At 34.0% G+C, this 21225-nt stretch overlaps 1 protein-coding gene across 6 annotated transcripts; it reads right to left on the bottom strand.

Annotated features, from left to right (window-relative positions):
- Positions 1 to 1866: 1866 nt before the first annotated feature.
- LOC123534467 (putative tyrosinase-like protein tyr-3) lies at positions 1867 to 21186 on the bottom strand. Of its 6 annotated transcripts, XR_008366565.1 has the most exons (10): positions 20774 to 20817; positions 19314 to 19454; positions 15591 to 15712; positions 13959 to 14067; positions 12654 to 12754; positions 12024 to 12297; positions 11638 to 11828; positions 10867 to 11294; positions 7837 to 9084; positions 1867 to 7804 (listed from the first exon to the last, which is right to left on the bottom strand). XR_008366565.1 is itself a non-coding variant. In XM_045316734.2 (9 exons), the coding sequence occupies exons 2-9, from the start codon at positions 19452 to 19454 to the stop codon at positions 8933 to 8935; spliced, it is 1518 nt and encodes a 505-aa protein (XP_045172669.2). In that variant the 5' UTR covers positions 21062 to 21186; the 3' UTR covers positions 1867 to 8932. The 6 variants fall into 6 exon arrangements, 5 of the variants coding, with proteins under 5 accessions (XP_045172669.2, XP_045172668.2, XP_045172670.2 ...); XM_045316734.2 differs by lacking the exon at positions 20774 to 20817 and adding an exon at positions 21062 to 21186 and having other exon boundaries at positions 1867 to 9084; XM_045316733.2 differs by having other exon boundaries at positions 1867 to 9084.
- Positions 21187 to 21225: the final 39 nt, after the last annotated feature.

Below are 21225 nucleotides of genomic sequence, written 5' to 3'. Positions count from 1 at the left end.
CTGCGGAAATGGCCGGGGAGGGACCTTACAATTAGGAGGATACTGCTAGACCGGCATCATATACTGTATTCGTCGAAAGTCCGACTAGCGTTAACTCTTTATTAATTTACCGAGGCATTAGACTGAAGAAACCTTACTTTTGCAATCAGGTAACAATACAATTAAAACTGAGTGGTAAACCTTCCAGAAATAATTTGACGAACTGGATCGGTTAAGCATAAATATGCCTGAAGTTTTGCACTACTTTCATCCGCCGAGAAAGTGCTAGGTTATTATAGTGAAATGTAAGAGTAAACATTGATTTGTTTAGGTGTTGTTGAAGGCGCTTCCACATCATTGTTGACCATCCACATATTTGTTGACAATGGGCGTCCATCTTTTTTCATTTCGATCGTACAATGCTATAAACAAGGTCAAAATTGTACATGTTATAGAGACTTACCCTAAGCCTTCTTTACACAAGGGAAACAATCTGTTTATATAACGAAATTGTTGAGTGAACACCGTTTGTTAATCCTAATCCTGTCCATGTTATTCCAGTGCAACGGAAAAGTAAACTATCTATGTTAAATGCTATGCATGCGTCTAACAGTCCTGAAATTGATTTCTGTGATTTTCTCATTTTTCCCATACTTAGTACTTTGACACATATATATGGGTAGTAGAGATTGTTCTCTTTCCAGCAGTAGCCTTAACAACATATTTTACCTTGTGAAATTCTGTGGGTTTTGACTTTTTCAAATAAAAAATCATCTGTTTGTTCGCAAATTTCATCACAGAAAATGTCACACTTTCCCTATGGCATTATTTTATTTGATCTTTACATAGTTTTCTATTCAGATTGCTAATCCATATGGCAATTATGCATGCTTTTTCCCTGCCTAGAGGTAAAAAGTGCATAATTTGCATGAGGTTCTATGTTAATAGCTACCTAAGCCTACTATAAAGTCTCCATTTTTTTCCAAATATTTTACCCAGGATCATTATTTTCAGCTAAGATAACTCTTTTTCAGAAAATGATATTTTGATATTGTTTTTTTTCAGTTTACGTACTTTGACGCAGTTGACTATACATATATCTTAAATAGATAGTTCAGAAAATGATATTTTGATATTGTTTTTTTCAGTTTATGTACTTTGACGCAGTTGACTATACATATATCTTAAATAGATAGTTCCTATCTGAAGATTTTATTTTTACTTACACTGCCTACATATTATCAATACCATTGCCGTAAACAATATAACTAATTATTCTTTATCTTTCGGGTCCATGTGCCGAAATCTGTTGTTATCAAGTTTTAAGAGATTCTGATTACATCCACAAGTATTTTCTTGGGGACAAATGAGTACGTTGTAAATAAACCTGTACTGAATAGAGAGGTCATTATACCATCCTTGAACGTTACAACATTTTCTGTTCGTATTGATGATTACGATCCCAGCTTTACACAAGCTTCAGGAAGTAAGGGTTTTAAAATGCTCCTGATGGAAGTAATTTCTTGCATACTCTTTGTAGGTTATCTACTTCCATGAACAACATTCTATGGAACGCCGACACTGTCTTTTGTAGTAATGTTTATTATGTTTGTTTCTTATTATATTATGTACCGAAATCTTTACATGTTGTGCAAACATATTTATGTTATGTGATTATATCGTTATATGCTGTGTTTTTGTAGTTATATTATGACATTTTGGTTATATTGTTACGACTCAGGGGTGTTGCGGAGATGGGTAGGCTAGGCTTACTGAAGAACTCTGGGTAAACTTCACCCAAGTAGTCGGAAAGGCAAATAGGATATAGCCAGGTTGACTCAGTGTACCGTAAAACTAACTAAACCAGAGAGACTATAAGACTCAGGATAACAGTTAATGATATTTATTAATGTTAATATATCATACTCCAGAAAATACAGGTGAAGTCAACACATTAAACAAACACCTCTAACTGATATCAAATGTAATCACAAAGTCTTCTTGATAATAAACGTATTCATCTATTGATGGTTAAATTCTGTCAGTATAAGTACAAACTTATCAAATAAGATTATGACTGTTCCGGCTTTCCATAGTTTACAGGTAGCGAAGCGGGTTACAATGAACTTTAAAACTGTTTTACAAAACAATACTGCGCACTATTAAAGGCACAAAAATGCAAGATTCAGTACACATCTCCTTTCGGATTAATCTATTTATGACTGATCTGGCGTTCCATAAGTTGTAAATATTGACACGGAAATAAAAACGTTCAGCAACAGAAATTCCTTCTATAAAAGTATAGTCACTTATATTCTCAGTACTTTAGACAAATCCATTAATTGTCTTTACTGTAAACAAGGAATGAATATGTAAATACATCTGTGTAAATAAAACTTGTAGAAATATTACTAAATGTCGTATCAAAAGGGGCTTTTATAGACCTATGGCTTTTAACTAATATAAATTCCGATTGCAGAGCAACTTTCTTACATCTATGTTCAGTATAGTGTTCATTTTAATAAAAATCTATTTAAACAAGCCAAACGTGGTTTTGGGTCTGAAAGCTTGAGCTGAAGTGATTGCAGATGGCCAAAATCGGGCCTTTTTATAGTTTTCCAGAGAAAGTGACCCAAAAAAGTTACCAAAACAGTCAAAATGGGTTACTTTGGGTAAATTGACCAAATGGTTAGTGACCGACGGGTCACAGTGACCGACGGTTCACAGTGACCAATTGGTCACAGTGACCTAAAACGTTAAACTCTATGCTGAATACTGCCGTATCATAAAAATGGCGATTTTATGAAATGTTTACATGAAAATAACATCAAAATGTACACCACTGGGTTAACTCTAACATGTTTAAGTGTTTTAAACATCTTTGAAGATGACAACGATAATTTATGTTGCTTAGTAACAGTAAATATGCGAATAAGGATGCATATCCTGTCAGGAAATGTGACAAATTCAGTGAGTTATCATGAAAATACTGTGATTTATCCGAAATTCAGACTGTACAAAAGGATGACACTTATCTTTAACAAACAATTAAATACTGTAGGTTAATTTTGCAAAGTCTATAGTGATTCACATGTGGGAAAATGTTACAAAATCTGGATTAAATGTGTACCAGCCGAAACGGATGTCTCTCGGTAAATGTAAACAGAGTTCGGATAAGATTAAAACGAACATGGAGGTGTACAATATGAGTTTGGTCTGTCATATTATGTAGATGAACACATATGTGTACAATTCTGTGTTTCGTTACTGTCAGCTTGCAAGAAAACGTCACTGAAACAGTTCAAAACATAGCCAAGATCAATGACTGCTCATAATTACAAGAAATTGGTAAGTCCCCATTGTTCGAGGCGTTACAATATTATGTAGATGTTATTATATTATGTACATTCTTTATTATATTATGTCCATGCTTAATTACATTGTGTCCATTCTATATTATATCATTTCATATATTATTTTCATCATGTGCTTTTATCATTACATTTTGTGCATCTTTAATTATATTATGTGGTTAAATATTTTATTATATTCTGTCAATACTGTCTTATATTTTGTAATGAAGTAATTATATCTTTTGCAAACTTTGTTATGTAGTGGTAAATTTATTACGATGTAGTGGATATTTTGAGTGGGATGATAACCTGCCTCGACACTGGTAAATTGTCTATTCCAGATAATATCTGAACCCCCCCATATCGAAAGCACATTTGTTTGTCCAAGGGTGGTATTTCCTGACAGTTGTCCGGGGGCAGGGTCTATCCAAAAAAAAAAAAAAAAAAGGCGGGGGGTGTTCTGGAAACGGTTTGTCAAAGGGCCTTTTCGGGCAAAAATGCATCTCATAGTCTTGTTCAGGGATTGGGTTTTGTCCAAGGGGGGTTCTGGAAACAGTTTGTCCAAGGGAGTCTTTTTGGACAAAAATGCCTTCCATAGTCTTGTCCGAGGGGGTTCTGGAAACAGTTTATCCAAAGGGGTGTTTTTTGAGGACAAAATGCCTTCCATAGTCTTGTCCAGGGGGTCTGTCCGAGGGGGTTCTGGAAACGGTTTTTCCAAGTTTGTGTCCAGCAATACCAAACTTCATGCTTCTGAACCATTTCCAAACCCCCCTCGGACAGACTCCCCTGGACAAGACTATGGAAGGCATTCATGCCAGAAAAGACCCCTTTGGACAAACCGTTTCAAGACCCACCCTTGAACAGACCCCCTGGACAAGACTATGGAAGCAAAATTCCTATGGAAGGCATTTTTGCCCAAAAGGCCCCCTTGGACAGACCGTTTCCAGACCCCCCATCGGTCAGACCCTCTGTTGGAGGAATTTAATAATCCTGTAAACTTTCAAGGTATTTCTGGTCCGGCCAGAGACAAGATATGACAGTTTGACAGCTCGGCGCACCGTCTTGCCTCGTACGCTCCAGTTGCAAAATACGATTGTTTGGCGCACCATCTTGTAGCGAAATTTCAGTGGCAAGACACAACAGCTCGTAGCACTTATTTTAACAGTCAGTGGAAAAATACTAAGGCGAGTTAAGAACACGAACCCGAGCTGAATTAACTTACATGAAAGTGTAAATAAAAGTTATTGTCGCCCAAAACCCGAATAATATTATACACTGAAAATTTCTATGACCCGGAATATACAGTTTGTATATTCATCCTAAACATCATGTGGTGATAAACCTGGTCACAGAAATGTTTGTATTAAATTATAAAAATCTACAAAAAGTCGAAATAGAATCTAGCGGTGTTTAAGGTATTTTGCCTATTTGCCATAAAAACTCTTTCGATTGTAAATTTCAACGACTATACTGTTTACGTGACACGATTTTGACTTAATCCATTGTCGATTATTACATATATTCTCAATGTCATTTATAAAATAACAGGAAAAAGTTTATTAAGTTAAATTTATTGCTAAATGTTTAGAAAAGTAACTTTTTGAATAAGGTCTTGACGAAATGTAAATCCATGATATTTGCTGTTAAACTACAAGCTGATGTTTAAGTTAATATAACATGATAAGATCTAGCTTTGTTCTTGCAATGCATCATGGACATTTAAAAAATTCATTATTTGAACAATGAAATTTGATGCTATCATTAACATACATTGTCCTTAATTTTTAGTATGTTACATATATCAATCTTCTTCTGAATGCGCAGATATTTGCGTTCATTAGACTCACCCTCTGTCTTATAATCTTCTTACTCGGTAAATCCAATTTAAAGTTGAAATCAATATCTTGCTGTGTGTTTTTGGTAGATTCTCTCTTATTGTATATACTTTTTCATGACGTAATGGCAATCAACAATTTCCTGTTTGATTACATATTCTCCGAAAGAAAAATTTCGGGATTTCTTGACAAAATTGCGGAAATCCTTGCATAAGTGATCGCCGAAGAATGCCAAAGTAGGATAAAGTAAATTTGAAATCGCCCCGGAAAATGCCATTACTGGTCCGCTACGTTGACCTAATGCATAGCGTTGGGCTAAGTTTTGCAAATGGAAGCGAAAGTCACAGTATCAATACTTTACGTTTCTGATTTACTGACTTGACATTTTAAAACATAGTCTGACTCTGAAAAATCACGAGGAAACATTTACATGGGTATTTTAATAAGTTCAGGAAACATTTACCTGGTTATTTTAATGAGTTCAGGAAACATTTACGTGGGTATTTTAATAAGTTCAGGAAACATTTACCTGCTTATTTTAATAAGTTCAAGAAACATTCACATGGGTATTTTAATAAGTTCAGGAAACATTTACCTGGTTATTTTAACAAGTTCAGGAAACATTTACGTGTGTATTTTAATTAGTTCAGGAAACATTTACCTGTTTTTTTAAATAAGTTCAGGAAAGATTTACCTGGCAATTTTACTAAGTTCAGGAAACATTTACCTGGTTATCCTAATAAGTTCAGGAAACATTTACCTGGGTATTTTAATAAGTTCAGGAAACATTTACATGGATATTTTAATAAGTTCAGGAAACCTTTACCTGGTTATTTTAATAAGTTCAGGAAACTTTTACATCGGTATTTTAATAAGTTCAGGAAACATTTACATGGGTATTTTAATAAGTTCTGGAAACATTTACCTGCTTATTTTAATACGTTCAGGAAACATTTACATGGGTATTTTAATAAGTTCTGGAAACATTTACGTGGGTATTTTAATAAGTTCTGGAAACATTTACCTGGTTGTTTTAATAAGATCAGGAAACATTTACCTGGTTGTTTTAATAAGTTCAGGAAACATTTACCTGGTTATTTTAATAAGTTCAGGAAACATTTACTTGGATATTTCAATAAGTTCTGAAAACATTTACGTGGGTATTTTAATAAGCTGAGGAAACATTCACCTGGTTATTTTAATACGTTCAGGAAACATTTACCTGGTTATTTTAATAAATAAGTTCAGGAAACATTTACCTGGATATTTTAATAGGTTCAGGAAACATTTACGTGGGTATTTTAATAAGTTCAAGAAACATTTACCTGGTTATTTTTAAGTTCAGGAAACATTTACATGGACATTTTAATAAGTTCAGGAAACATTCACCTGGTTATTTTAATACGTTTAGGAAACATTTACGTGGGTATTTTAATAAGTTCAGGAAACATTTACATGGGTATTTTAATAAGTTCTGGAAACATTTACGTGGGTATCTTAATAGGTTCAGGAAAGATTTACCTGGGTATCTTAATACGTTCAGGAAATATTTACCTGGTTATTTTAATAAGTTCAGGAAATATTTACATGGGTATTTTAATAAGTTCAAGAAACATATACCTAGTTATCTTAATAGGTTCAGGAAACATTTACCTGGGTATCTTAATAAGTTCAGGAAACACTTACCTGGTTATTTTAATAAGTTCATGAAACATTTACATGGGTATTTTAATAAGTTCAAGAAACATTTACGTAGTTATTTTAATAAGTTCAGGAAACATTTCCCTGTTTATTTTAATAAGTTCAGGAAACATTTACATGGGTATTTTAATAAGTTCAGGAAACATTTATATGGGTATTTTAATAAATTCTTGAAACATTTACCTGGTTATTTTTATACGTTCAGGAAACATTTACATGGGTATTTTAATAAGTTCAGGAAAAATTTACATGGGTATTTTAATAAGTTCAGGAAACATTTACACGGGTATTTTAATGAGTTCAGGAAACATTTACCTTGGTATCTTAATAAGTTCAGGAAACATTTACCTGGGTATCTTAATACGTTCAGAAAACATTTACATGGGTATCTTAATAAGGTCGTGAAACATTTACATGGGTATTTAAACAGGTTCAGGAAACATTTACATGTGTATTTTAATAAGTTCAGGAAACATTTACGTGGATATTTTAATAAGTTCTGGAAACATTTACATGGGTATTTTAATAAATTCAAGAAATATATGGGTATTTTAATATGTTCAGGAAACATTTACATGGGTATTTAATAAGTTCAGGAAACATTTACGTGGGTATTTAATAAGTTCAGGAAACATTTCCCTGTTTATTTTAATAAGTTCAGGAAACATTTACATGGGTATTTAAATAAGTTCAGGAAACATTTATATGGGTATTTTAATAAATTCTTGAAACATTTACCTGGTTATTTTTATACGTTCAGGAAACATTTACATGGGTATTTTAATAAGTTCAGGAAAAATTTACATGGGTATTTTAATAAGTTCAGGAAACATTTACATGGGTATTTTAATAAGTTCTGGAAACATTTACGTGGGTATTTTAATGAGTTCAGGAAACATTTACCTTGGTATCTTAATAAGTTCAGGAAACATTTACCTGGGTATTTAATACGTTCAGAAAACATTTACATGGGTATTTTAATAAGTTCAGGAAACATTAACATGTGTATCTTAATAAGTTCGTGAAACATTTACATGGGTATTTAAATAGGTTCAGAAAACATTTACATGTGTATTTTAATAAGTTCAGGAAACATTTACATGGGTATTTTAATAAGTTCAGGAAACATTTACATGGGTATTTTAATAAATTCAGGAAATATATGGGTATTTTAATATGTTCAGGAAACATTTACATGGGTATTTAATAAGTTCAGGAAACATTTACGTGGGTATTTAATAAGTTCAGGTAAACTTATTTGTAAAATGTTAGCAACCGCTGTGTTTCATCTCCAAGCAGAATTTTATTTCTAGGCTAAAAATAGTTTCACGGTGAATGTAATATTTTTTGTACATTTATTGTCATACCTAAAACGAAAGATGAATAACAGACCAATATGAAGTTATGACTGGCTGTACACTAAATCTCACTTATCTTATACGTTGCACTGGAAACACTTAATCCATTCTTTCTTTATTGTACAGAAAATTTACAGCTCAGATAATCTCATTTTGTCCTGTCGCTTGTGTCGTGTTCATGATTAATTTAGTAAAACTCCTGTTTTAATCAAGTTTTCAAGATAAAGAATTGTTCGACTGTTTTTCTGTCTAACCAGTTTTAATTTTCGTGTGAACATCCGCCTAACGACGAAGGGCAGCCAGAATTTAAGTAGACACGATAACTTACTCATGAAAAAAGTATAGGTGGTGCAAAAGTACTAAAGCGCTAATGCAAAGAAAAATGATGGGAGAGGACGATGTGGTATTGAGGAGAAAGGGAAAAGAAACGCTTACAACAAACAAAACATACGCAACAAGTTGAAAATAGGAGCACCGCCTTGAAAAGGTCAGTAACCTATATATAGGAAACTGGGGGTTTAAACGCATGTAGGCATGCCAACCTCGTACTCGTCAACGAGTTTGACAACAAAATGTAGATAAAATCACTCCGCGCTCTTACATAAGTGACAAAATACAAGATCATATCAAAAAACATAATATAAACATAAAATCTGGGTCAATCCAAGACATAATATCACCAATATACTCAACAACTTGTCTGAAGTCAGAGCGTCGAGTATGGCTTGTCATTTCGCTTGAGGCAACCAATACAATCTATCAAAGCTACCACAAGTACTACAAACGCCCCTAACATGACGAATCCAAAGTTATTCCAACCATCGTTGCTGCTAGTACCTTTATTGTCGCTAGTGTCCTCTTTAAAATATGAAACAAAAATAAAAACAGTTATTATAAATATATATCGGTAAGGTATCATCTGCGTATTAAGGAGAAAGAAAGGATTTGATAATCAAAATAATGATAACGAAGTGAGGTGTAATAAAAATCCCATTCTTGTAGATTTACGTTCATGCTAATACCTTCATCCCTGCATTATATAATATGCACTGACTGAATGGCTGCCGGCCGAAACTACCGCATCACATCTAAAGTTACGTTTTATTACGTTTCCTATATGTTTTAAGTTTTTACAAGTCCAGTAAAATTTTGTGTTGAACTATAGACCTGTCAATAGTCTTTTGACCGATGTAAGTAGTCTTATATTAATAAAAATTCTAATATGAAAAAAAATATGAAAAAATGATGTCACAGAATAATTTTAGTCTTATTTCAAACGCACTATATAGTTATTAGGCGCGGAAAAAACTTTCTACGCAGTTCTACGTTGTTCCGTGGTATTGTTATTTCCAGTATTTTAACACTGTTAAAACAAAATTACGCATTGACGTAACGTCGACCCACAAATTTTGACGTCATGAATGCACCATGAAATGATACTTCCATACTTCGTTTACCTTTTTTCATCAGACACATATAAGAATCGAAATGATATATAGAAAATGTTTTGACATACTATAGTATCTGAACAAAACGAATCGATTAAACGTCGCGTGTATAATTCAAGCATGCATCGTTAAATTTCGATATGTTGAAATATGTGTCTACTATTATTTCTTAATTAGAATACGGGAAGTGCGAATACGTCTAATGAGTTATACTGTGTGTATAGATGAAGTGTAACATCATGCCGTATTATTAAGTTTTGACATCAGCAATTCACCTCATTTCGCTGTTACGATTATACCAACCGTTATTACTGCATATACAACAGGTAGAAATGTCTTATACGAAAATACTATGTAGATTTCCGTTAAACACGGAAAATTTACCTCACGTGGACATATTATTTGGCGCCGAGAAAAAGTGCTGCCACATTCGCTCTACTACTTTATACAAAAAATGTTCCAGCATGGAAATGATATAACGGTGCGGTGTTACAAGTAATAACTCATTAGACTTCTACGCACCCCTAAATTATTTCGCAGGACGTTTTACTTTCCGTTTTCTAACACTTTTAAAGCATTTTTACGTTTGATGTCACGTCGTTCCACTTGATTTAGCACCAAACATGTGTCAAGAAATAGTGCTTCAATATTGCATATACTTGTTTACATAACAATACGAATATGTAATTCGCCGCGCGGGCTATGCACTACCACCCTCGTGGAACTATTTCGCGATCGTATGACCTCATCGAGTTGTTCTGATACGTAAACCCTTATCAGTCTAATCATGATCTGCACAGTCCAAACTAAAAGACGGACAAGTTCATTACAGAAATTTAGCAGGGAAATGAATCTGAGATATGCAACTTTGACAATGAATATATCATTCATATATAAAGCTATAATGTTTAGACAATCCTTTATGCAACGCGCATATTTGTTCACCATTCAAGGTTGAATTTTGCTATGCAATACAATATCGACACATTAACAAAAAGTTATTTGAAAAGTATCAAAATAATTAACTAATGCAGTTTCATCTCTGTGTTACCAGAAACAACGCTGTCTTTTTATCGGAAGAGTTTTGTAAAACCCTGATACAATACTCATTGAAAAAAACTTTTGTCCAAAAAGGACAAGGTCTTCTATAGAAATTTACATTTATAATTATAATTAATAACTCTGTTATTACCGACTTCCCGTTTCTTCAAAATACGCTCGCATTCAGCCTTAGATTTATCTCTTGTTCTACCATCACCTCTGAGTCCTCTTAGTTCTGTTCCTGTTCCACAAGGAAGTTTCGGTATTAGCGAATCAACATCTGGATCTTCACGCAAAACTCGAGCTGACTGTTGCTTTGTACCTGTACATTCCTCTTTTGTGCGGGTTAAACATAAGTTTCTACGATCACAATGCAAGTATTTCCCTGTGCAAGACTTGCCACATGAAGGTTGAGGTTCATACTTATAAAACTGTTGTGTCCAGTTTAACCAAAGTCCATCGACGTTTCTCAGATGTTTGTAACCGAACATGGGATCAAGAGGTCCTTGCTGACGAACTTCTTTCATACCCAAGTCTGTCAGTGGTCTATAATCAGACTCTATATCAATGTTGCTGCATCTGAAAATAAAGGCAAATATTTCCTAGAATAAAAGGTATGTATACATTTACTAACATTTCAGCAGGATTTGAATTCATTGTGCTCGAAAGATATAATTAAATAAGATACCTGGAAGATAATGCAAACTTAGTCAAATCTGGATATTTATATGTATTCGTAAAACTCCGTTTTCAGTACACGCAAATTCATTCCTACTTTTTGTAACTGCAACCCATCAGGTAGTAAAATTTTGAATAGCAAGCACTTTAACATGTTACGAGGGATGTTCCATGTCACTGATACTGCTAAATCTATTTAACTGTATCAATGATTGACAGAAATTGGGTCAAACAATATCAACACCTTTCAATTTGATGTTCTCTAAATGTTTCCCATATATAGTCAATAAAGGCATGGTGAAACCAAAATACTGGGTCATATGCCGAGTTTTCTACCACACCCATGTCTCCTCCAACATAGTCATGGACACTATCGTGAAGTTGTTCCAGATTATGCTTGCTTTTTGTCTTGACAGCTCCACTGGTGGTTATATCCTGAAAATTAAGTTAATGAACTAATCAGTCAACAACATATTTCGAAATTGACCTATCATCGTCATATAACTGAACATTGATGAAAAGTGAAGAAAAAAAATTAACAAAGTAGAATTGTCATATTTTCTTATTTATTTTTTTAAACATATTACAATTTTATTTAGTCTTGTAAGAGGAATAGAAGAAAATACATACTTGAAAATGGCAAAATTCTTTTAATGTCTTTATATCCGTTTTGCTTATAAGCCTGGTAGAGCGGACGTTTACCGCTACATCTCTTGAGATGACAGCTCCATGTGCCCCATAGAAAAACCTAAACGGGCCCGTCTGTACAGTGGCGTTATTCTCTCCAAAATAACAAGGAGTCCACAGGACGGACTCAAAAGGTTGTGGGATGTCGTGATCAATGGTATAATCCCAATATGGTAAGGATACACTAGGGTTTATTCTCCTCATCTCTTGCTCAAAACTTAAAAAGATGTGGAAATATGACCGTACTGATTATAAATCATTTTAAATTTTGATGCAGAAAATAAGCGTGCTTTTTTATCGCTTCTTTTTATACTCTGATACTATAATTTACGTCATGTGAGTTTGTTTGATTATTAGGTGTACGTTTGACAATTTCAGTTTGTTTACATTATATCTAGAATAACATAACCAAGTCAATTCAAACTTTTTTTAATCCGCTCATTCTTTGCTCCCTTGGTTTAAAATGTGAAAATAAAATACTACCTTGTTTGCACCAGTTTCAATGACCATTTCATCAAAAATGTTTGAAATATAAAAACAGGAGTTACATCACTGTACTGGACTGATACTTACTGAACAAGAAAAACCCTGTGCCAAGGTAGGAATGCAGCACCCTTGTGAGCCATCGAACGTGCTTGTCCGTGTAATCGGCCGAATGACTGGAGTGTTCCCGCCTTTGTCAAAAACACAGATATATTTCATAAGGTTTACTATCTTGATTATTTTCTGTCGGTCAGTCTGTTTGTCCGTCCGTCAGTAGACCATTTGGTTTCTTATAAATAAATAATGCCTCCTAAGACGATTGTCTGTGGTCAGTAGACATTCCCTATTGTTTTGGTTGTCAGTTAGTTTAGAGGCAAGGCCTCGGCGACACTGAGATCTTAGATCACTCAAAAACTCTTTCATATACTGTTTCCCGACTTCTGTATATGACCGCTATTGTTTTGGAGGTCAGTGGGCAAAGGCCGCGATATCGAGAACAATTTCCGCCTAACAACTAACAAATGCGTGTACTAAATGCTTTTTAACTTCATACAATTATTGTATGTGGTCAAAAGGTCGAAGGTCAAGTTATAGTGACCTAGATAACAGGAATCTTTCACCGTTGAATATGCAAAATTGTGTGTTACGGTTAAAATGGTAACGAGGCTTTGTCGATATACGGTAAAACAGTTATCAGATAGAGCCAGATATTTTCAATTACGCCTTCGGTTACTGAAATATTCTATTTCTTGCATATCGTATTCTTTAATAAATAGAAGAAACTAAATAAAACCATTGCGCTTATTACAGACACTATTTTATTGCAGTAGCGGATGAATTTACGCAATGATTGATAAATGATAGAGTCAACTTAAAACCAACGGTGTAGGACGAGGATTTTCAAGCAGAGGCAAAAACAAGGTCACACTCTGTATGATACGTAACAATGACTTCTGTTGATTTAGAATCAGTAGCTAAACGGTTTAGGTTATAGAAATCTTGAGAATGAAAACAATTTCTAATTAATTACTAGTTTTGTCTCACTCTTTACGGGATGGTTGCTTTTAGAGTGTAGATGAGGTGTATTATCTTTGAGGTTCTTTGGTGACAGATCAAGTCAAGGTCATGGGAAAATAAAGTTGCAGGCTGTCGTAGGATCAGTTGCATTTTACAAACAACTCTTGCTATATATAGATGATTCTCTTTTATAGCTCGACGTTACATCACAGAATAACCATCTTTACATCTTCATAAATAGAATTTAATGATTAATTTTATGATAATTCGGAATGATCTTACTTTGCTGTTGCTTTTGCAATTATTTTACTATTTCATAGAGACTGAAAACGAAATTGCATGGTCCATGAAAACAATATAAAAATAATAAAAGAATACCTCGTAAAGTTGTCTGAACACATCTGTAACATTGTGCCATCCCTCCTCCGATAAAGTTCTGATTTCCGACCGAGTGCTTTTTCCAGTTGGCGGCGGATAATGTCCAAATCTTAAATTAGATAGTCAACACAAGCATGGCAACTACTTTGTTGCGCATTGATTGCTGATTATAGATTTTTATGTGCAAATATCAAAAGCTACTATTAAAACGTCAATAACCAATATTTCTTATGATTTTATGATTTCTGTTTTTCCGTCTACTAATGCCAGTTGCCTGAATTGTACTTAGAAGAAGGGACGTTTGTCCAGTCTTGGATTTACTTAGAAAATTATCAAAAACGCAGGGCTAAGGTCTAAGATGTTGTAACGACTTCGAGTCTAAGTGAAAGTTGTTGTACAAATCGTTAGAATTCGTGTTGTGGTACAGTTTAATGTGCTTCGTTCCATATTCATTTTGAACATACAGTTGTTTTTAGCTTACACGCGTTGTTGAAACGGAAACGCGCGTAATATTTACATCAACCCATCTGTTGAAGTCTAAACCGAATATTTACGACGGCACTTTGAAAAAATCTGTAAGATTAATCACCACCATATCACCACTATGTGAAATGTAAACTAAAGGTAGTACAAATATAAAAGGTCATCCTCTTTCTTCCTCACCTCTGCGTTTCAGTGCGTATGTGTACCATTCTATTATAATAGACATGTTCTTATTGTATGCTTAGTAAAAATTGCAGCGTAAGAATTGTATGTTTCGAAAAGTGATATTTAAAAATGCAAAAAGTATCCGTAGGCTACGCATAAATCATTACAGCGAAAAGACTGCCATGGGCCGTCTATAGACTAGCGAAACGCAAAGTCAAAGCGTCCTCATGGCGATTCACGCCGAGGACATCCTCGCAAGAGAGTGCTCATGCCCATTCTCTCACCCGGCATTCAGTCTTTGGTTCCGCTCTCAATCGAAACCTGGCCCGCTGACCAAGGCCTAGGCACCGCTGGATATCCTCATCGCGGACCCCGAGCGATCGCGGATCATCCCAGTCCGAGACAGTCCGAGGAGTGGGGACAGGCCATTCCGGTTAAAGGAAGCAATAAGGAGGACATTCCGCGGATAGTATTAAATCAGGTGTATTTTTCTTAAACAAAAGTTAACACCTATTCTTTTTCTGTTCTAAATGTAAGCACATGTATCTCCAATACGCTAAGTAATGTCGAAAAACAACATTATTTTGTAGGTCCATTTTATATGAAGTAAATAATACCCGGATTTAGAGGTGTTCAGCCTACAACGTGAACGTAAACTATATAAGACGAAAGAAGCATTGAGAAAAAGTAACTAAAGATAAATTATATGTTCTTAAATATGCATAGCACCTATCTGTCGACCTCTGCGTTTTAGATGATGAATACGCGATGTTTTTCCCGTACATGTCTATCATACAGCTTATAGTGGTATGGTACCACTTATTTATGGTCTGGTCATGTCTAACCTTATCTATGGTGTTTGTAATCTGTGTCACGGAATTTGAATACAACGAATAAAATAAACAGTATTTAAAAGTTTGGCCAGGTTCAATTTTCCGATCTTTGTGTGTTAAACAATTTGTTAAAAAAGTGGAAACAAAATACCCGTTTTGCGATGGTTTACTGAAAACTTCCAAATCTTCTTCTGTTAAATTGTTAGGTTCAAGCTTTGTAAAGTAATCATGAACACACGCAAGTTCAGCCTGCGAAGGAATTACTGGTGTTTTCTGGAATAGCAATAAACGATAAAAGGTAAGAGTAGACTTCTCGGAAGCTCAGAGAACGACAAACACAGCCACAGAGCCATGCATTTGCACTGTACGCCCAAAAGAAAATAAAGCTGTAATGGAAAAAGATATTCATAAATCCATAAGTAGAATCTAAATAGATGCAAAATATCGAAAAGGGGGAGGAAGGGGTAGGGGGTAAAAGTGTATGTGTATGTATGTGTGGACGGGGATGAAAGGGGGGGGGGGGAAGTAGAACAAAGGATGAGTATTCAAAAGGGAAGGCTACGTTCCTTAAACAAAATAACCCTACAATGTAAAACACAGCACGTACAAAAAAACAAACACATACACACATAACTAATTTACATAGATAAACAGACAAGTAAAATATAACAACACTTAAGTGCATCTCCCAAGACACACAAAGGCACACGCGCACGCGCGCGCGTACACACACCTTCGCAAAAATAAGCAGGAAAAAACAACAATCGAACACCGCCTAAGGATTCCGGCAGCCAAAATTAAGGTGGGCACGATAATTTACTCATTGTTAAAGGAGAGGGGAAGCAAAACCAAGGGAGCGTAAATGCAGGAGGAAAGGATGGAATGGGGGGATAGGTGGAGTGAAGAGAAAGAGGAAATAAAGCGAACAAAATGAAAAAAATACGTAACACAAAATACAAGACGGACAGAAATCAAATTGAAAATAGGGGCACCGCCTTGGAACTGTCAGTAACCTATATAAAGGAAACGTTTGGTTTTTAACTCGTTTAGGGCATGCCAACCTCCCACTTGTCCTATTTTCAACAAGTTCGAAAACACAATGTCAACAAAATAAATTCCCGTTGGGAAAGGCTCTAACATTAGTGAAAACATACCATATCATATTAAGTAAAACATAGAATTATGGTCAACCTAAGGTATAATTAAACCAATGTACTCAACAATTTGTCTTACCTAAGAAGACCAAGAGCCTAACTTTTAAGGGTACTACTAAAAAGGTTTCACTCCCTCCTATGTTTTGCAGTATTTAGGAGAAAAGCATTAAAAAGTTTCACACTTTACTTGTCATTGCACCGTCAAATAGGATAGGATAGTAGCGATTAACTGTAGAGGAGTTGATCACCAAACATGCACTGTGCTTCAAGATTTTGACATTGTATCTTTAGATAAACTTTTAAACACATTTTAAAAATATCTGATTAAGATAAGGACTATGTTTAATTTTTTTCTGAATTTTACAAACTCCATCTCCATAGTATTTTGGGTGTGTAAGATCAAGTATGAAAAGTGTTTTAAGGTTAGTATAATATTTCTTTAACAGTTGGGACGATCTGCAATGAAATTTAGTGAAAGCTTTCCTTCGCCTATGATATTGGTAACCTTGTTGTAATATTTTCCTTGGTATTATGAAGATTTCTATCATTAAAATACTCTGAATTTTGTGCAAGCTCCTGTGAAACGAGTTGTGAAATACAAACACCGTAAGATATTGATCGCGGAATATCTCCATCAAGGGAGGTGAAGGAGGAAGGCAGGTGGATGAGTGGACACTCGTTCATTTTTTCATATATTTTCGTTTCCAGATTGTCATTAACAAAACTTATTATTGAATTTTAGTCCAAAAATGACGCTTCTAAATCTGAAGTGTTAGCCTTGTTACAGCTCTTATGGATAAATGGATTTCAACATTTCTAAAACATATAGGTTGTCCATATTCAAAATATTATTAAGTTAACTGAAGGTTCAATTAAAAGCTTCAATGATCTCAAATTGTTTCCCTCAGGACAAACTTAGCCTGAAATATCGTTTATAACAGCATAAGAACAAATAAGCAATGAGTGTTTTCTGAATTAAAAGTACCAAGTTTTCTTTTATAAGACTATATGGTAAATTAGTTTAAAAAGTAGAAAAGTTGTAATTACTTATACTCGAACATTTAAAGTGTTTGTTTATTAGCCTTTGATAACATCCCCAGAGTACTTGAAGTCACATTGTCACTTTTTACATTTGACAAAATATTTCATTGTGCCGTTAAACTATGTATAGTAGGCAGCAGAGAAAAAAAAAACTTTATTTGTATTCATATCAGTATTATGCGGCGGTTAAACTTACACTGTAGTAGTAGTAGTAGTAGTAGTAGAGAGAGAGAGAGAGGGGAAAATAAATTGGCCATAATTCGAAAGTGGTTAAAGATACTAACAATTCATATTCTTCAATAAGAGTTTTAGCGGGTGAAACTTGCATTGTAAACATGCTACTCGGCCACAGGTTGGGTCAATTTCCAACACGTTACTTTCCACGAAGTTTGGCATAAAGTGTATACATGACACTGAAAAATGATTTAGTTGAGCAAAATGAGTTAGACTTTTGCAAGAAGAATGTAAATTTTCTGCATTATGTCAAAAGCGTTGTAACGACTTACTATATTCCGCACAAAATATTTTTTTTAGATTTATAATAATAGCTGTCAATAAGTTTTACCAGTAGTCAATTTCAGAGTTACTGACATTGTATGGATTTTGAGAGAAATAATTTTTCGCCTAAAATGGTTGGGTCAATCATTTCAAAGTTAGTTGGAATCAACTGGTGGCCCGAAAGAGTAATTTGTGTCACATTGAGATTTGTGACGTACATTTAATTGTACATATCTTTTTATTTGTTTTGTTTGGTTTTGGGTTGTTTGGTTGTGGTTTTGTTTTCAAGTTGATACTATGTTTGTTGGCAGTTGGAATCGTTGGTTCATTAGTTATTTAATTTCTGACTTATCATTTCTATTTGTGTGTTGATGGTTCACTTAAAATGTAGGAAATGTACAATGAAACTGTATTGTAACAATACAGAATGATTTTTAAGGAGGAGGAACTATATTATTTCCGTTTCGAACTTAAGAAGTTTCCTGTTTACATACCATTCATTTAACAAAAAGGAGTGTATACTATAGAGTCTCGTTAGGGCAATCGCCTCATACTAGTATTGAGAGTTCTAAACAGTAAAAGTACTAAATTACGATGTTGAAAAGTCAAAATAACGAAACTAAGATTGTAAAAAGTCAAAACCGTGATACTTTAAATATGAAATTATGATGTTGTAATCTTGAAAGAGAAAAATTAAGATGATAAAATGTCAAACGCATTTACAACATCCTAGAATGGCATAGGTTTGTTCTCCAGAATGTTTTAATGTCGTCTGAAGATTAAGGGACATTGCTACTCTTCTGTCTCTATTGTTTTGAATCCTTTGTGTATGTGTAACAAGAACGTACAGTATCGTTCTTGTGTTGTTTCAAGCTCACAATATGCCCCGATGACCCTAACGGGACACCGTACCAAACACTATACATTGAATACAGACGGTCATACAGAGGTATTCTGTTACATTCAGCTATGATACACTACATGTATCCTATATATTTATGAGCTCTGTTTTAACTATGCATAACTAAAGTGTGAGAAAAAAAGTTTCAGGGAAAAATAGTTGAATTTATAAATATTATTTTTGTTTCAACAAAATATTTATAAGTATTTTTTTTTTCAACCAAATAAAGTCACATTGAAATAGTAAATCATTTTTTCACTTACATTTAAAAAGCACTTACCCTGGACCTTTCAATGCAGGCATCAACCTCAGGTTTTGCACTGTCTGGAAGGTCTACACAAAACTGATAATTCATGCCCTCATCTATCACAACGGATGTGACCAGCAGTATTTGTACCAGAACTGAAGGTTTTGCTTTCATCTAGGATAGAAACACATACGTGCATATAAATGTGTTTGTTTACTACCCTGTCTGATGACATGCTTTAAGTCTGTCGTTGTTCTCGAGATTTACATTGTCTAGTTGTATATAGTCACTGCATAACTATGGTATGTTGTTCGAGCACAGCCACATGTTCACAAACATTTTTCAGTCTCATCCGAGTTTGGAATTGAAATGATAATTACAAAATTGTACAAGAACTTCAAGATAAAATTCCAGTTGAGACTGATAATCAGTACTGTACGGTCACTTGAAAATGGTCAGTAACTGAACATTCGCCTGAGACTCTAACTGTTTTGCGGTTATGACGCCTGATCTATCCTAAAATTGGATATTTATTTCAATTAAGCATTATCTGAAATGCTATTAAGACGGTGTCAGTATTTCATTATTAGTTACTTTAAGCTAAAAATCAAGAAAATTTTAAAGAATCTTATTTCGGGAAGCACAAAATTTAAATACTACAAATCAGTATATTTTGATCTTACATGTAGAGCAAACACAACTTTTATTTCATGTCTTTTCAATGACATACCAGCCCTACCCGCGCAATGTCACGTCCATTGCACAACGTCACAAAAAGCATGGCGTCACAATGTTGATATTGCCAAAAAGTTAAAAAGTCATTGGGACGTAAGGATTATTTTTAAGGTTTAATGCATTAAGCATAGGGCGCATATTTGTATGTTTTTTGTAGGTATTTATGTTGGACTTTGCAGATTCTTTCGTGTTCAGTGTTAGCTCCGTTAAAAATAAAAGAAAATAATCGAGTGAGCGTTTCTATGGCGGCAAAGAGGGTAGATCTAATTGAGTTATAATTTACCTTTATATTTACATAAGTCGCTGAAAAAAGTGAAGAGAGTTAGAGCCATATAGAATCTTGATTTATTCATGGTTATTGAACGAATAATGGAACAGAAAGAAATAAATCTATAAGTGAATAAGCTATAAATGAAAAATACTTACAGTTGATTGTTCTCCCGCATTTAAACTTTACATTAAGTCTCAAACTGATCATACTGGTATCCCAAGTTAAAATTATATCAGTTAAATAAAATTTCCAATATATGATTCTAATTTCTATATTTACATCTTCGTCATACTAAATATATTCAAACTCACGTACGCTTATGCAGCGCATGTTAAGGCATAAGTAACATATCAAACAAAAAGAGATACATGTAAGCGATCTTTGACAACAGAAGTTTCGTAATCATTAGAAAATTTAAGCAAAATGATGTATTTCAAATAATACTGTTTGAAAAAAATGTGCAGAAAACTGATGTATTGAAACATACGTTTAACAACATCATCATAGAGTCCATGTGCTGTTATGCTGCAAATTAGAGTAACAACAAGTGCAACTAAGTACCATAGACTGTGATCCTTTATTGTTACTGCATATGTATTAATTAGGTTTAAGAATAAGATTGTAGAAAGTAAGAAAGTTAAAAATGCCGCCATCTTGAAAACTATATACATGTACAATTACATGTATTCCAAATATTTCATTATTTATAAAACACCAGAAATAAGCTTGCAGTTTATATGTAAACAAATAAAAACAACAGCAAAGCATTCCTAACCTGCAATAATGACCATTACAGCGACAAATAATCAAATTCAGGAACCAAATCAACATGTCTGTACTCCTCTACAACTGACTAGGAACTGATATCACGTGACGCTTACAACAATGATAAAGGCGGGAGAATTACCTATGATAGTCCAAGGGAGATAACTAGTACTT

This window comes from Mercenaria mercenaria, chromosome 12, assembly GCF_021730395.1.
Source record: "Mercenaria mercenaria strain notata chromosome 12, MADL_Memer_1, whole genome shotgun sequence".
In the NCBI taxonomy this organism is placed as follows: Eukaryota; Metazoa; Mollusca; class Bivalvia; order Venerida; family Veneridae; genus Mercenaria; species Mercenaria mercenaria.
The sequence above is the reverse complement of the archived record's forward strand: the minus strand, read 5'-3'. Positions and strand labels throughout refer to the sequence as shown.

What these genes read in the sequence shown, in the direction of transcription:
- LOC123534467 (XM_045316733.2), bottom strand. Translation starts at nt 20,800, where the DNA reads ATGGACTCTATGATGATGTTGTTAAAC. An exon ending in CACAGGGTTTTTCTTGTTCA is followed by an intron (nt 12,298 to 12,653) that starts GTAAGTATCAGT and finishes CATCTTTTTAAG; the next exon opens with TTTTGAGCAAGAGATGAGGA. An exon ending in TTTGAAGAAACGGGAAGTCG is followed by an intron (nt 9,085 to 10,866) that starts GTAATAACAGAG and finishes CATATTTTAAAG; the next exon opens with AGGACACTAGCGACAATAAA.